The sequence below is a fragment of the Rhinolophus hipposideros genome, assembly GCF_964194185.1.
Source record: "Rhinolophus hipposideros genome assembly, chromosome: 17".
Lineage (NCBI taxonomy): Eukaryota > Metazoa > Chordata > Mammalia > Chiroptera > Rhinolophidae > Rhinolophus > Rhinolophus hipposideros.
The window spans coordinates 56,569,731-56,586,445 of record NC_138063.1 but is presented as its reverse complement, the minus strand read 5'-3'; the positions used below and the strand labels follow the sequence as shown (position 1 = coordinate 56,586,445).

The 16,715-nt window shown below is 46.2% G+C and overlaps 1 protein-coding gene across 1 annotated transcript in view; it reads right to left on the bottom strand.

Annotated features, from left to right (window-relative positions):
* CHST13 (carbohydrate sulfotransferase 13) overlaps positions 1-14,877 on the bottom strand; it is a 42,255-nt gene extending 27,378 nt beyond the window's left edge. The window contains exon 1 of the mRNA XM_081078282.1: positions 14,764-14,877. Coding sequence (XP_080934408.1) covers positions 14,764-14,860 — 97 coding nt within the window. The 5' untranslated portion in view covers positions 14,861-14,877. The remainder of the gene's footprint in view (positions 1-14,763) is intronic.
* Between the last annotated feature and the right edge of the window lie 1,838 nt (positions 14,878-16,715).

Genomic DNA, 16,715 nt, shown 5'->3' with positions numbered 1-16,715 from the left:
GTGTTCAATAACAGCAAGAAAATCAGAAGGTATACAAAGAAACAAGAAAGTGTGGCCCACTTAAATAAAATAATAAATAAATAAATAGAAACTGTACCTGAAAAATATCTGATGGCAGATGTATGAGACAAAACTTTAAAACAACGGTCTTAAAGATGTTCAAAGAACTAAAGGAAGATGTGGAGAAAGTCAAGAAAATGATGTATAAACAAAATGGAGATATCAATAAACTTTAAAAGATACCAAAAAGAAATTCTGGAGTGAACAGCACAGTAACTGAAATGAAAATTTCCCTAGAGAAATTCAAAAGCAGATTTGAGCAAGCAAAAGAAAGAATCACAGAACTCGAAGAGAGAACAATGGATGTTATTGAGTTGAGTCTGGGGAACAGAAAGAAAAAAGATTGAAGAAAAGTAAATAAAGCCTAAGGGACATGTAGACAACATCAAATGGATCAACACACTCATTTGGGGAGTCCCAGGAGGAGAAGAAAGAGAGAAAGGGGCAAATTAAACATTTAAAGAAATAATGGCTGAAAACTTCATGAAAATTTCATGCAAGACATGAATAAAACATCCAAGAAGTATAAGGATCTCTCAAGTTAATTGATCTCAAAACCCCACACCAAGACACATTATAATCAAACTTTCAAAAGACCAAGACAAAGAGAGAAACTTGAAAGTAGCAATAGAGAAGCGACTCACCACAAATACGGGATCCTCAATAAGATTATGTGCAGGTTCCTCATCAGAAACTTTGGAGGCCAGCAGACAGTGGGCAGATGTATTCAAAGTGTTGAGAAATAAGTGTCAACCAAGAATCCTATAGCTGGTTGGGGTGGCTGGGTGGCTCAGGTGGTTGGAGCGCTGTGCTCCTAACACCGAGGTCACAGGTTCCATTCCCATGGACCAGTGAGCTGTGCCCTCTACAGCTAGATTGAGAACAATGGCTTGACTCGGAGTTGGGAGGGAGAGGGGAAGAGGGGGAAAAAAGAATTCTATAGCTGGCAAAATTGCCTTTTAAAAGAAAGGGAGAAAGTAAGACACTCCCAGATAAACAAAAGCTGAGCGAGTATGTTATTATTACACCTGCCCTGCAAGAAATGCTGAGCAGAGTCCTGCAGTGTGAAATGAAAGGACACTAGACAGTAACTTGAAGCCATATGGAGAAATAAAGATCTCAATAAAGGTAAATACATGGGCAATTATAAAAGCTAGTATTTGTAACAATGGCTTATAACTGCACTTTTTTGTCTTCTATATGATTTAAGAGACTAATATTTTCTTAAGTAGTCTAAACGCTAGTACTATCGTAACTCCAAATCTTATTTTACACACAATTGAAGAGACTAACGCGTTTAAAAGAATCATTAGTTTATGTATTTGGGCACACAATGTAAAAAGATGTAATCAAGTAGTATCAGCAACCAAAAGGGGTGGGGACAGAGCTATAGAAGAGCAGAGTTTTTGTATGTTATTGATGTTAAGCTGGTATAAATTCAATTAGAGTGTTATAATTTTAGGGTATTAAATGTAATCTCCATGGTAACCAAAAAGAAAATAGTTCTAGAATATACACAAAGGGAAATGATAAAAGAACTGAAATATTTTACTCCAGAAAAGTTGACTAAGGACCAGCCCGGTGGCTCAGTCGGTTGGAGTTCCATGCTCTTAATGCTGAAGGCTGCCAGTTTGATTCCCACATGGGCCAGTGCCAGATGGCTCAGCTGGAGCTCGGGCTCTCAACCACAAGGTTGCCAGTTCAACTCCTCGACTCCTTCAAGGGACGGTGGGCTGTGCCCACTGTAACTAACAATGGCAACTGGACCAGGAGCTGAGCTGCGCCTTCCACAACTGAGATTGAAAGGACAACAACTTGACTTGGAAAAAATCCTGGAAGTACCCACTGTTTCCCAATAAAGTCCTGTTCCCCTTTCCTCCCCCCAAAAAAGTTGACTAAACATGAAAGTAGATAGTAACACAGTAAATAAGGGACAGAAAAGCTATAAGGCATACAGAAAACAAACAGCAAAATGACAGACTTCCTCCTTATGAGTAATTACTTTAAATGTAAATGGATTTAACTCTCCAATCAGAAATAGGTAGAATGGATAAAAATACAAGACTCAATTCTATATGCTGTCTATAAGAGACTCAGTTGAATTTCAATGATACAAACTGACTGAAAGTGAAACTATGAAAAAAGATATTCCATGCAAATAGTAACCAAAAGAGAGCAACATTGGCTATACTAATGTCAGAAAAAATAGATTTTAAATTTTAAAAATTACAAGACAAAAACAACAGTATATATTTTTAAAGGTTCAATACAACAAGAAGATAGAACAAATATAAACATTTCTTACTTAATGTCAGACCACCAAAATATATGAAGCAAAAACTGATAGAATGGAAGGAAGAAACAGACAGTTCTACAATAATAGTTGGAGACTTCAATACTCTAATCAAAATAATGGACAGAGCAACTAAACAGGAGATGAGTAAGGAAACAAAGGACTTACACAACACGACAGACCACCTAGATCGATCAAACATATACAGAACAGTCTACTCAACAACATCCGTATACACATTTTCTCAAGTGCACATTGGACATTTTCCAGAATAGACAATATGATAGGCCAGAAATTTAGTCTCAGTAGGTTTAAAAAGATATGTATTATATAAAATATTTTCTCTGACAACAAGGGGATAAAGTTAAAAATCAATAACAGAAGGAAAACTGGAAAATTAATACATTGGTGGAAATTAAAGAACACACTTTTAAACTACCAATGGATCAAAGAAGAAATCATAAAGGAAATCGAAAATACTTAGAGAAAAATGAAAATGAAGACACAACATCCAAAACTTATGGGACATAGCAAAAGCAGTGCTAAGGAGAAAATTTATAGCTATAAATGCTTACATTAGAAAACAAGAAAGACCTCAAATCAACAACTAACTTTACAACTTAAGGAACAACAAAAAGTTGAAAAAAATAAACCCAAAGCAAACGAAAGGAAATTATAAAAAGCAGATATAAATAAAATAGAGAAAATTAATGAAACCAAAAGTTGGCTCTTCAGAAAGATCAACAAAATTGGCAAACCTTTAGTTAGATGGACTAAGAATAAAAGAAGACTCAAATTACTAAAATCATAAATGAAAATGGGGTTGTTACTACTGACTCTACAGAAATAAAAAGGATTATAAGAGAATACTGTGAATAACTGTATGTCAACAAGTTGGATAATCTAAATGAAATTGACAAATTTCTAGAAACACAAAACATATCAAGATTAAACCACAAGGAAATGGAAAACCTATATAGACCTATAACTAGTAAGCAGATTGAATCATAATAAAAAATCTCCTGACAAATAAAAGCCCTAGACATTATGGCTTCACTGGGAATTCTATCAAACGTTTAAAGAAAAACTAATACTAATCCTTCTCAAACTTTTACAAAAATTAAAGAGGAAGGAGCACTTCTTAACTCATTCTCTCAGGCTAGGATAACCCTGATTTTAGAAGCCAGACAAAGACACTACAAAAAAACTACAGACCCAAACCACTGTGAATATTGATGTAAAAATCCTCCACAAAATATCAAAACCGAATTCAGCAGCATAATAAAAAGATTACACATCATGACCAAGATGGATTTATTCCTGGAATGCAAAGATGGTTCAACATATGAAAATCAATCAATGTAGTACACCCCATTAACAGAATGATGGGGAGAAAACACAAGATCATCTTAATTGATGCCAGAAAACATCTGACAAAATCCAACATGCTTTCAAGAAAAACAAACAAACAAACAAAAACAAAAAAAACAAGGAATAGAGGAAATTATATAAAATGATAAAAGTCATATTTTAAAAACCTTAATGTCAGACATCAGAATTGATGAAAGATTGAAAGGTTTTCCTCTAAGGTCAGGAACAAAGTAAGGATGCTTACTTTCACCACTTCTATTCAACATAATACTGGCAATTCAAATCAGAGCAATTATGCAAGAAAAAGAAATAAAAGGTATCCAAACTGGAAAGAAAGTAGTAAAATGATCTCTGTTTGCATATTATATGCTCTTGTATGTAGAAAACCATAAAGATTCCACACACAAAAATGTGAGAATAAAGTTCACCAAAGTAGCAGGATGCAAAACACACAAAAATCAGTTGTATTTATATATACAAGCAATGAACTGAAAAGGAAATTACAAAAAAAGCATCAAAAAGAATACTTAGGAATAAGTGTACAATGAAAAGTGTAAAACATTTCAGAAAGAAGATGTAAATGGAGACACACTCCATGTTCATGGAGTAGAATACTTAATATTGTTAAACACCAATAGTACCAAAATGACCTACAGATTCAGTGCAATCTCTATCAAAATCCCAATGACATTTTTTGCAGAAATAGAAAAATCCATCCTAAAATTCATGTAGAATCTCAAGAGACCCCAAATAGCCAAAAGAAAAGAACAAAAGTAGAGGACTCATGCCTTCTGCATTCAAAACTTACTACAAAGCTGCAGCGAACAAACCAGTGTGGTACTGGTAAAAACACAGGCATACATACCAATGGAATAGAATAGAGAGCAGAAATAAAGCCTCACGTGTATATGATTTCTGACAACAGTGCCAAGACCATATAATGGAGTCAGGACAGTCTTTTCAACAAATAGTGCTGGGAAAACTGGATATCCACACACAAAAGAATGAAGTTGGACCCTTACCTAGCATCATACACAAAAAACTAAAATGGATCAAAGACCTAAATGTAAGACCTAAAACAATGGTACTTGTAGACAAAAACATAGGACAAAAGCTTCAGGACATTGGCTTTGGGAATGATTTCTTGGATATGATACCAAAGGCACAGGTAACAAAGAAAAAACAGATAAATTGGGCTTCATAAAAATTTAAAAATTTTGTGCATCAAAAGACACTATCCACAGAGTAAAAAGGCAACCCACAGAAAGAAGATATTTGCAAATCATATATCTAATAAGGAATATATAGAGAACTCTTAAAACTCAACAATCTAAAAACAACCCAATTCAAAACTGGGCAAAAGAATTGAATAGACATTTATCCAAAGAATATATACAAATGGCCAATAAGCACATGAAAAGATGTTAAACATCACTAATAATTATGGAAATACAAGTGAAAACTATAATACGATACCACCTCATGCCATAACTATGGCTTCTGTCAAAAGAACAGAAAACAACGTGTTGGCAAGGATGCAGAGAATTTGGAACTCTTGTGCACCGTTGATGGGAATGTAAAATGATACAGCCACTGTGGAAAACAGTATGGAGGTTACTCAAAAAATTAAGAATAGAATTATCATATGACCCAGCAATTCCACTTCTGGGTACATAACCAAAAAAATTGAAAGCAGGTCTCAAAGAGATATTTGTACACCCATGTTCACAGCAGCAGTATTCACAATAGCCGAAATGTGGAAGTGACCCAAGTGGCCATCAACAGATGAATGATAAAATGTCATCTATACAGACAATGGAATATAATTCAGCCTTGAAAAGGAAATTCTGACATGCTACAACATGGATGAACCTTAAGGACATGATGCTAAGTGAAATAAACTAGTCACAAAAAGAAAACCATTGTATAATTCCACTTATGGGAATACCTAGAGTAGTCAAATTCTTAAAGACACAAAGTATAATAGATTAGTGGTTGCCAGGGGCTGGGGGTGGGTGGGCACTGGGAAAATGGGGAGAGACTGATGATGGCTAATGGTCTGGAATTATATAGTAGTATCGCACAACTTTTGCATATGCTAAAAACCAGAGTTGTACACTTTAAAATAGTGAATTTTATGAAATGAGAATTACATCTCAATGAAAAGAAATAAAAACATTGATCATAAAAAAGAATATATCCAAGAACAGTTTATGTGAGTCTAGTTTACAAATTTAAATATATTCAATGGCTATCTTAATGTATGAGGTGTGATAAAAAATATGGTGAATATTTACATTTTAAAAAATGTATTACAGTAAAAGACACATTGCCATTAATCCCCCTCAAAATACTCTCCCTCGCTTCAAACACACTTATCCCATCATGATTGCCACTTTCTGAAGCAGTTCTGGAAGTCCTCTTTCATGAATGTCTTTAGTTACACTGTCGTAGCTGCTTCAGTGTCCTGAATCGATTCAAAACATTTTCCTTTCATGGTCATTTTGACTTTGGGAAGAGCCATAAGTCACACGGTGCCAGATCTGGCAAATAAGATGGATGAGGACACACTGTAGTGTTTTTATTTGACAGAAATTGCCGTACCAGAAGCAATGTATGACACGGAGCATTGTCACGAGGGAGGAAGAGGTAAAGACACGAAAGAGGACTTCCAGAACTGCTTCAGAAAGAGGCAAGAATGATGGGATAAGTGTGTTTGAAGTGAGGGGGAGTATTTTGAGGGGGATTAATGGCAATGTGTCTTTTACTGTAATAATTTTTTTTATTTAAACATTCACCCTATCTTTTGATCACACCTCGTATTCTTGAGTTCATAAGAATGTTTTATATTCATAAGAAGAATATCTTCAAGAATTAGGGAACATATGAGAAAAGAATATATTCATAAGAAGAATGAATGTTTCCATGACCCTTGGTTTCAACAAAATGAAGTGTTTAAAATGCTCCTAAAAAGAATATATTCATTGGAAAGATTCAAGAGTTTTCCTTAAGACAAGTTTGTGGTGAACAAATAAACTTAGGGAATTTGATGAAGTGATGTATTGGCAAATTGACCATGAGCAGTGGTTTTCAAATTTTAGCTTTCATGGGACCTGTTAAAACATAGATTGCAGAGACGCACACCCAGGGTTTCCGGCCCAGTAGGTCTGGATAGGGGGCTGAGAGTCTGCATTCTAAAGTTCCCAGGTGCTGCTGCTGGTGGGGAGCGAACAGAACCACTGCAGTAGAGCAGTTCCTGGCAGGGAGAGCAATGCCTGGACAGAGGGCGTGCTCCATAAACAGAGGCTGCTTGAATGAATGACAACAAGACTGGCTTTGCCCTGGCCTCTGGATCTTCTATGTATACCTGAAGTCCACTGTCCAGGGCCCACATCACACCTCTGGCAGCCTCAGACCCTTCCCCACCCACTGTCCCCAGGGCAGGTGGAGAAGGTGAGGCCTATAGGGCCTACCTCTGTCTTGGGGCTCATCAGTGGACTCAGGACTTGAACTTCTGTTTCTAAACCCAGGCCCAGAGATCTCTGTGAAACCCATGGCTGCCTTCCTGGCAGTTGGACATGTCCCAGGAATGCCACTGTCATCAGAAAATGAGCTGACAGGAAAGGGCAGCAATGTTGGCTAGTCCCTCAAAGTATAGGAGGCCTCAGGCTGCTGGCCTAAGTGTGGCAGCAGCTACCAGGAGCTGCTGGCACCATAGTAGAACAGCACTTCTCACAGCCCTGAGGCGGGGGTGTGGGAGGGCTGGTCACCATTTGGCAGATGGAAAGTAGAATCTCCAAGTGGTGTTATCTCTGGCCTGAGGTCACCCAGTGAGGAGCTCCTCTCAGGGTCACGGCTGGGGATTGAAGGGCTGGTGCCCACTAGAGATTGTGGGAGGAGGAACCTCAATTGACAAAGAAACCATCTCTACTCCAAGGTCCCACAACTTGGAGCCTTCCAGAAACACTAGCCCTTGTGTAAGGCCTGTCATTTCCTGCGTAGACCACAGCCTGCAGGAGAGTTGATCCCACACCAGACTCCAGGGGCCAGTGGGTGGAGGGCAGGAAGGAGTGGGCACCAGAGAGAGGCCCAGAGTAGCTATGGCCAGTGATTACAGGGCTGGGCCACCCCACCCAGCCCTACCACACAGATCAGAGGAACCCAAGTCCAGTGGGATGGGCTGCACTTGGGTTCTTCTGGCAGGTGGCCATGGAGGGGCACAGATGGGTCCAGGGAGTCAGAAGGGAATGCTCTAAAGATCCCTAGGTCCAGCCCCTGATTCTGGACAGCTGGAGGCTGCGGCTTTAGGGTAAGGCCTCCCTGAGGCCTCTCCCAACCTCCACTGCCATCACCCCAAGCCCCACTTGGCCTCTTCCTCTGCTCCCCAGCCCTCCCACTGGGCTCCAGGTCCCAAGCCCCCTGCCCACAGCACTGTGAAGCAGGCAGGCCAGGGAGAGCCGGCAGGCAGGCCCCAGTCTCGTGGTCAGGGAGGGGCCCAGGCCTGAGTTGAAGAACTTGGCCAGCCCAGAGCAGCCACAGGCAAAACCTCATGGGGGTTCTGTTTTGAACAAGGCAAAAAATAGCAGGAGGTTATGGAGAGAGGGAGAGAGATGAGGAAGAGGGCCATAAGAGAGGGTAGGGGGGACTAGGGTGCCAAAGACAGAGAGACAGAGAGCTATCCACAATGACAGGGACAGAGGTTGGGAGAAGGAGAAACAGAATCAGAGACAATAGCAGTAAAACAGCAGGACTTTTGAAATAGCTCAAAGTAACCAGCTGGGTTGAAGGGAAGGGAAGCAATAGGGAATGAGCTGCCCAGCAATCTGGGAGAGCCAGGGGCCCGTGCCCATGAGGGTCCAGGCCATAGACACCACGCAGCCCAGACTTATGGGCGGGCTGTGGTCCTGCTCAGTGGGCCAGCATGAGGATCAATCTAATGCTCTGTGGTGCCCACTCCATGTGGGCACGTAGGAAGCTCCTAGGAAAGCATGGCAGCAGCAAGGGAGGCTGGGTTTGGGCGAGTTGGGCGAGTTAGGCAGGAATCACCTGGGGCAGAGGCAGGCCCACGAATTCCAGGCAGGTGGGCACTGTGCTCAGTGATTTGTATGCGTTGATACTTTCTCCTATTGCATAGAAACAACCATTATTATCCCCATTGATGGGGAAGCTGAGGATCAGAGAGGCAAAGAAACATGACAGGCCTCAAAGCAAGGACCAGAAACAGGATTCGGCCCCAGGCCACAGCATGTGTGCATCCTTAATGAAGGCCAGGACATTCTGCCCCTCAGGCACCCACTCTGCCCTGCACACAGCACCCACAGGCTGGTGGGTTAAACACCATACAGAGAAACCTGACAAATTGTCCTTGCATCCCACCCACAAGGAAAGACTTAGCTGCCCCTCGCAGGGGGGTACGGTACAAGTAGTTGCATGGGCTATTTGAGGCTTCACCATTTTGGAGGAAACGCTGATGATCCCTAGTCCAGTAAGCTAAGATTACAACACAGTTTCTGGTTAATAAGTTCTAGCTGGGCTAGTTTTGCAAGACCAGACAGGCAGGAGCCCTGGGCCTTGCTGCCACAATCTGCTCTAGCCCAATCAGTCCCCCTGGTATCCTAGGCCTTCTGAGGTGACCTGTGTGCCATTGGGTCAGGGACTTCCCTATGGTGATCAGGCTGAGGGAAAAACACATTGACAAGCCCTTCACGAGTAAAACGCAATTTTTTTTTTTGAGAGACAGACAAATAGAGATTGCTCCATCTGTATTTAAAATACAAACTCCATGCTGAACTCCATAAACCATGTAGAATGGAGGCCTATCTGACCAGATCATTCTTGGGTATAGTCACGTCAGCTCTGCCTCCAAAGCCATCAGGGAGACCCCCCACTTCTGCTTCCTCCACAGTAGCCAGCCCAGGGCAAGCCCCATCTGCTCTGCCTGGACAATCATGGGCGTCTCCTCACCTGGCATCCATTTCTACTCGCACCATCTTGATGATCTTAAAACCTACATGGCTTCCCACTGGCTAACAGTAAATTCCAGTTCCTTCCCAGGGCCCCTCCAGGCGCATCTCCCACGCTTTCCAGCTCAATTGCTCAGCTGCAGCCATACTAAAATATTAGACGCATTCTCACCTCAGGGCCTGGCACTAACTGTTCCTTCTGCCTGGGATTCTTCTCCAGGAAACTTAGACTTTAGGGCACATACTTCTTGTTGTTCAGATCTCAACTCAAATGTCCCCTCCACACCAGAATTTTCCCCACTCTCCTTTTAATGTATTCATGGCACTTATGACTGCCTTAATAATCCAACTTGTATGTGGATTGATGTCTGGCTGCCCTTCTGGCAGGCCAGCTCTGTAAGGAAGGGGACTATCTTGTTTCCTTATAACCCCTGTACCTCATCTAGTGTCAATAAACATTTATTTAAAGACTGATGGCCCCTCATGGCTATAGGGAGAGCACCTAGCCTGCCATTTAAGGCCACTATGACTGGGCCCTAATATAGTACCTTTCTGGCTTCCACCCTACCACTCTCTCCCATGAACCCTGAGCTCCACCCATAGCGCATCCCTTCACACACCAGGCCATTTCACTCCTCCATACTTTTGTCTGTGCCATTCCCTCTGCCCCAAATTCCCTTTCTTCATTTTCCCACCTGGCAAACTCCTATGCAGCCTTAAAAGCCCAACCCAATTACCCCTTCCCTATAGAGTGGAAAGTATAAGGATTCAGGATTTAGACTAGGATTTACACTGGCCCCACACTTCCCAGCTGGGTGACCTTGAACAAAGCACTTCATTTTTTCTGATCTTAGTTTCTTCCTCTACAAAATGGGATTACCAATTCCCACTCTGGTTAGCCATCCATTTTGCTGGCCTTCCTTTTCTCATAGTACTCTCTGGAGGCCTACAACGTACCTCTGAGCTCCGGACACTCTGGCAGTACCAGGGAATGGACAGCAGGATGGTGAACATCTATTGATTCGGCTCCCAGCAGCCTCTCCCCCTCCTTTTGCTAGACTACCTGTTTCCCTCCAGGAGCAAATCTGCTTACACTCGGTTCATGTGGTTTTAATAGACTGTCCTCCTCGCTTTCTGCCACAGTAATTGTCTCAGCAGTGGGCACCATGTGACCCAGTCCAGGCCAGTGAGACATCCATGCCTTGAAGGCAGCCACATCTGGCTTAAGTGAGTCTGAGTTGGGTTGTCCTCACAGACACTGTCCTCTGGTGGCTCCCAGTCTCTGATTTTTCTCTTACTGAGAGGGACCAGGGGTCAGGACTGGGGAAGGAGTCAGAGCGTAGAGTAGTGCACTGGGAGAACGCTGAACAAGCACACAGAGGGAGAACTTACGAGCTGGACCCTACAGGGGCTGAGGGGGAGGCAGAGGACACAGGGCAGCAGCCAGAGGGAAGCTGCCTGCCCAGGCCTCTGGCTGCCCCCAAAACAGCCCCTGACCTCCACACTGAGGGGCTGCTGCTGAGTTCTCAAGGGGCCCTTCACAGCTTCAAAGCCAGGTCAGTCTTCGTCCTTACCCACCCTCCTCAGCTCTGGCACCTTGGCTCCCAGCAGTCACTGGGCATTTCTGCATTTATTCTGCATAGGACCAAAATACTGGTAATCATTATAAATACAAGATGCCTCCAGAGCCATGCTGCACAACTACTAGGGTGCCGTGACCACGATGGACCCTGTGCTCGGTCTGCAGTTGTCAAGACAAACTGGGTCCCCAGGTGCTATGGTGCCACAAAGGTTAGGGGGATGAAGAGGGAGGGGGATTAGAAGAGAGGCCAGGGTCCCCACCTGAGGTTCCTGGGTCCTTCCCCCTTGAGATTCTTCAGGAAGGATGATGGGGGAGAAGGTCTCTGTTAACACATACCACCCTTGGACTTCAGATAGGAAGTGCTGGACTCTAAGAGAAAGGACAGCAACCCAGCAATCCAGCCCAGTTGAAGAAGGGGAAGGCAGCAATCCAGCCCAGGAGGTGGTGGGCTCTCCTAGGAATAAGTTGTCTCGTCCCTCACGACCTCCTTCCACACCCTCCCTTCTCCGTCCCCAACCCCAAGGTCCCTGGAAGTGGACAGAGGCACAGCCTGGCTTGAGAGAAACACCCATAAATTCCACCATGAGGAGGCCCTGAGAAGCTAGGAAGGGGATGGTTAGAATGGGGTACAGTGGGGTGGCGGTGGGCTCCAGCGCCCCCAACGCCCTGTGGACCAGCTGGTGGGGGATCTAATGTAGTAGCATGGTGGTGCTCCTGGGTGTGCATTGAGGGCAGATGATGCAGACTGGAGATGGGGTTTTAATATGAAAATTGTATGCTCTGTGAGAGCAGGAATATTACAAAGTTTTGTTTTCAGCCCTAGACAGAGGCCTGGCATGAGTAGGAGCCCAGCAAATATGTGGACAGAAGCACAGTCGCAAAAGGTACAAGGGGGCAGGGGTGACAGTGGAGCTGCCACAGGGACCCTGAAGGCGATGGTGGGGTGCAGCAGTGTCTTTGGCAACTGTCCAACCTTTCCCTGCCATATCCTCATCCCCAGGACCCTGGGTACTAGGGCAGCATTGATGGTGGAGTCCTGGGGGTGCTGAGGGGTACTGGGGTAGGCTGCTCCAGACCTCCCCCACACACACTGGTCGAGGGGCAGCAGAAGACCCAAGCCTGAGCTGGCAGCCCTTTCGGAGTCCCGTGCCCAACTTGTGGCAACACCTTTCACTTTGGAGAAGGAGGAACAGTGCCAGACCTGCCTGCCTGGAATAAGAGGCTGAAATGCGTCCTGAGTGCTGGCCCTTGGAGATCACAAACCACATCCTTCACCCACTTCCAATTTGGGCCACATTGCAGGGCCACACTCAGAGATGCCAAAGGCCCCATTGAGGCCATTTCCAAAGGCCCTGGATGCAGGATCCACCTCCAGCAGGGAAGGCCTTTCCACCCAGCTATCTCCTCTCCCAGTCTGAACTGGCCCACCGCCCTCCATTAGCAGACCCTCACTGGCTTCTGAGCTCATGGCTTTAGCTCTTGACTTGGAAAGGAGAGGAGCCAGCAGGGTAGGTTGGATAGGTTGGTTTGATTAACCCTTGCTTATCCAAGGTCACCCTGGGCAAAGGTGGGAAGGGGGTTGTGAGCCATCCTCTCTAACACCTGCTCTCCCAGAAGAGGGAGGAAGGTCAGAAGGAACAAAGCACAGGAGACCAGTACCTTGGTTTTTTTCTTCTCTCAAACTTGGGTAGAGGGGGCAGGAGACACGTGTCCATGTAGTGGAGACACATACACCCTCCTAGACATGAAGACAGACACTCAGCTCACAGGCAGTCACCCAAACACACCCACTCCTCCACGGACACTCCCCCAGACACATACCCCACATCTGGCATGCTCTCTCACCCCACACCAGGGGCTGTGTGGCTGAGCCCTAGGGGCGGGGAGCCACTGTGCTCTGCCCTGTCCCAGTTCCTGGGTAGACATTTGTCTACAAACGACCGTGTGGACAGAGACTGTCATGTCCACAGGCACCAGAACCACAGCCTGCACTGTGCCCGGGGACACTCCACTCAGGTGAGATAAGGGAGCACCAGCCAAGAAGCAAGAGCACCACTCCCAGATGGCCAGCCAGCTCACGAAGGTGGGGCGTGGAAAGAGTGACAGCAGCTCCCTCTCGGGCTTGGGGAGGCGCACAGTTCTGGCCCGCTGTATCTAGACACGGAGGGAATGGTGTGAGTAGAAGGGTGACCTGGTGAGTACTAAAGAGGCCTCTCCAAACCCTGGCCTCCAGTCCAGAGGCAGTCAGGGAGGTTTGAGGGAGAGCGGGAGAAGGAAGACCCCCTCACCTCAGAATGGAGGGAGCACAGCACCACCCCTAATCATGACAGTGCCATGATAAAGAGGCTAGGGGCCAGGCACTTTCCATGTTATCTCATTCACGTTGCCAGAAGCCCTGTAAGGAAGAACTTGAGCACCCCATTTTATAGACAGGAATACTGAGGCCCTGAGAGGGTCGGGAATAAGTCACCCAGGAGGTAAGGCTACGGAATGACCTTATCCACTACCATCCTAGATCCAGCCAGATGCCTCCCTCCATGAGTAAGTGCGGCCCTGAAAGTCTCCTCAGCCGCATATCTTGGGCTGCCACCCCAAACCCACTGCCCCGTGGTCCCTGTCCATCCCTGGGGTGAGGTTACTCCCTGGGACTCAAGGAGTGACTCCAAGGATTCGCACAGAGCCCACACAGGGTGGGGAGAATGCAGAACCGCCCCACGCCCCACCCCCCAACACACACATTCACATCAGGAAAGGCAAACAGAGCCAGAGGTCAGAAGAACAGGCCAATGGCTGGGCACCTCAAGTGGCAGGCAGACTATGCAGCCAGCACATTAGCCATCCACACCCATCCCTCCTCCTCTCTGGCCTCAGTTTCCTCCTTCACGAAATTGGTTGGTGGGAAGCTTTGAGAAGATGACATGAGTGAAGTCTCGGCACGTGCCTGGCCTGGGGCCGGTACTGCGCACTGCAGTCCTGACTGGCTGTCTCAGCTTCCCCAACCAGACGATGAGGTAGATGCAAAGGGTCCCCAAGTCCTTGCTGGCGTGAACCTCAGGGCAGGGCAAGGCACTCCAGGCAGCAGTGCCAAGCAGCACTGAGGGACCATTTTTTTTTTTTTTTTTTTTTTTTAACGCAGAAACGTCAAGCTTTCACTGACTCAGGTACCGCTCACCTGATGGGGGCTCCTGGCGCTAAGCGGGATGGGGCTAGGTAAAGGAGGCTGCCTTCCGGGGTGGACCAAACGCTCCACTACCCACCACTCACCTAGATCCTCAGCCACAGGCTGAGGCCCGCAGTCCCCACTCCCGAGCTTGGGAGACCAACTCTCCAGTGGGGCAAGACCCTTCGGGAGGCTGTGGCACGGGCAAGGCGTCTAGAGCCTTCCTAGGCACAGCCATCCCTATCCCCCAGCCCGGATGCAGACGGCAGGTACTCCTCCCCCAACGAGGGCTCCGGCCTTGGATGAGGCGGCCCCCGACCCGACGCGCACTCACCCGGGCGCAGAGCGCGGCGCACGGGCCGAAGGAGAAGGAGCACCGCACCCAGACACGCGGCCGCCAGCACGCGCCGCCGCCAGCATAGCCTCCCCATACTGTGCCCGCGCGCAGGGGTGCAGTCCCGGGGTTCCGCGGGGCGGTGGCGCCGGCGGGCGACCCGCCCAGGCCAGCCCCACGGCACGTACCAAGGCGCGGCGGCGCGGGGGTGTGAGGTCCCTGCTCCCGGGCGACGCGGGGGCACCAGGAACGCGCGCTGGCTTCCGGGGGTTGGGGAGGTGGACGAGAGCAGGTCGGCGGACCTCGTCCAGTCTCCATGCCCCCGACCCTACCCAGCCGGGCAGCTGTCCAAGATGAGAAGGGTGGAGCCGGGGTGGAGGGGACCTGTTTCTGGCAAGTGACTTTGGTTTCTGTTACAGTGGCATAAAAATTCCTTCCTGTTACATTTATGTACATTTTAAAGGCCTATTTAAGGAAGCATATCAAGTAAATAATAGTTCTTCTGGTTTAAAGATATGGCTCCAAATGGTAATGACAGGTCTCAAACGGCAGAATGGTGGGAAACAGCTCTCAGAGTTAGCCAGAATCTCCTTATTATGGCTTTCCAGGCAACCTGGACAGAGAGCCTTGGGGAGAGTCTAGGTCACCCCACGACTGGCTGCAGTCAGGGCTGCTGCTGCTCTGTACTCAGGACCCAGGGATTCCAGGTCATCCACACCCCTGAGACCCCAAATCTCATCTACACCTGCATTCCTGAGCTCCCCGCAGACCAATATTATTTGTAAGATCTAGACCCTTGAGTCCTTAGGGTAGGAGTCTTGTCCTCTTGAGCTGCCACCTAGTGGCCAACATTGAGAACAACATCTCAGCACATCCCTGTCCAGAAAAGTCCCTTGAGACTCCTTCCTTGAAGGCCCATGGGGTGGCCTGTAGGAGGATAAATGTGCCCTGCCAGAGGCCCAGAGCTTCATTAGCTTGCCTGGAAAGATGCCCTTTGCAGCCTCTGTCTTCTCACAGGGGTTCCTGCATGCATTCATTCTTTCATTCATTTAACAGCTACCCACTCTGTGCTGAGTCTCCAGGGGAGAGAACAAGACAGATACGCTCTCTGCCCTCATGGAGTTTTTATTATAGATGAAGGAGGGCATAGGAGGTAAAAATAAATATGACAGGTAGTAAATGGTGCTTCAAAGGAAATAAAGCAGAATAAAGGGATGGGAAGTGTGTATATTGCACACATGAGGATGATTGGGGCAGGCCTCATGGAGGAGGTTACTTTGAGCAGAGATTGAATGCGATCAGGAAGATCATGCGGGTATGGAGCAGGGAGGAAGAGCTTTCCAGGCAGAGAAATGGCCCTTGTGGAGGCCCTGAGGCAGTATTCAGTTGCTGTTGTTAAGTAATAAACTGCCCTAAAATTGAGCAACTTAAAACAACCATTTAAATTTTGCTCACAGTTTTGTGGGTCAGGAATTGTGGAAGGAGATCAGTTGGGTGCTTCCCAATGGGGGTCTCATCCTGTTGTGTCCAATGGCAGCTGGGACTGATCATTTGGAGGCTGGCCTAGGCTGGCTTTCCCTGAGGGCTCCCTCTCACACTGGAGCTCAGTGGGCCATGCACTTGAGCAGCCGGGAGTCCTGGGTACCAACCTGAGTTTGGTTTGCAGTGCCTGCTTGCCTTTCTTTCCTCCTTACAAGTTTTAAATTGTTATTTATTTGGTTTATCCAAGAAGCAAAATTTAAAAAACACCACAGCTTTTTCCTCAAATGAGGTGATATTTATATAACACAAAATTAATCTTTTTTTAATTTATTGGGATGACAATTGTTAGTAAAATGACATAGATTTCAGGTGTACAATTCTGTATTACATCATCTATAAATCCCATTATGTGTTCACCACCCAGAGTCAGTTCTTCTTCCATCACCATATATTTGATCCCCCTTACCCTC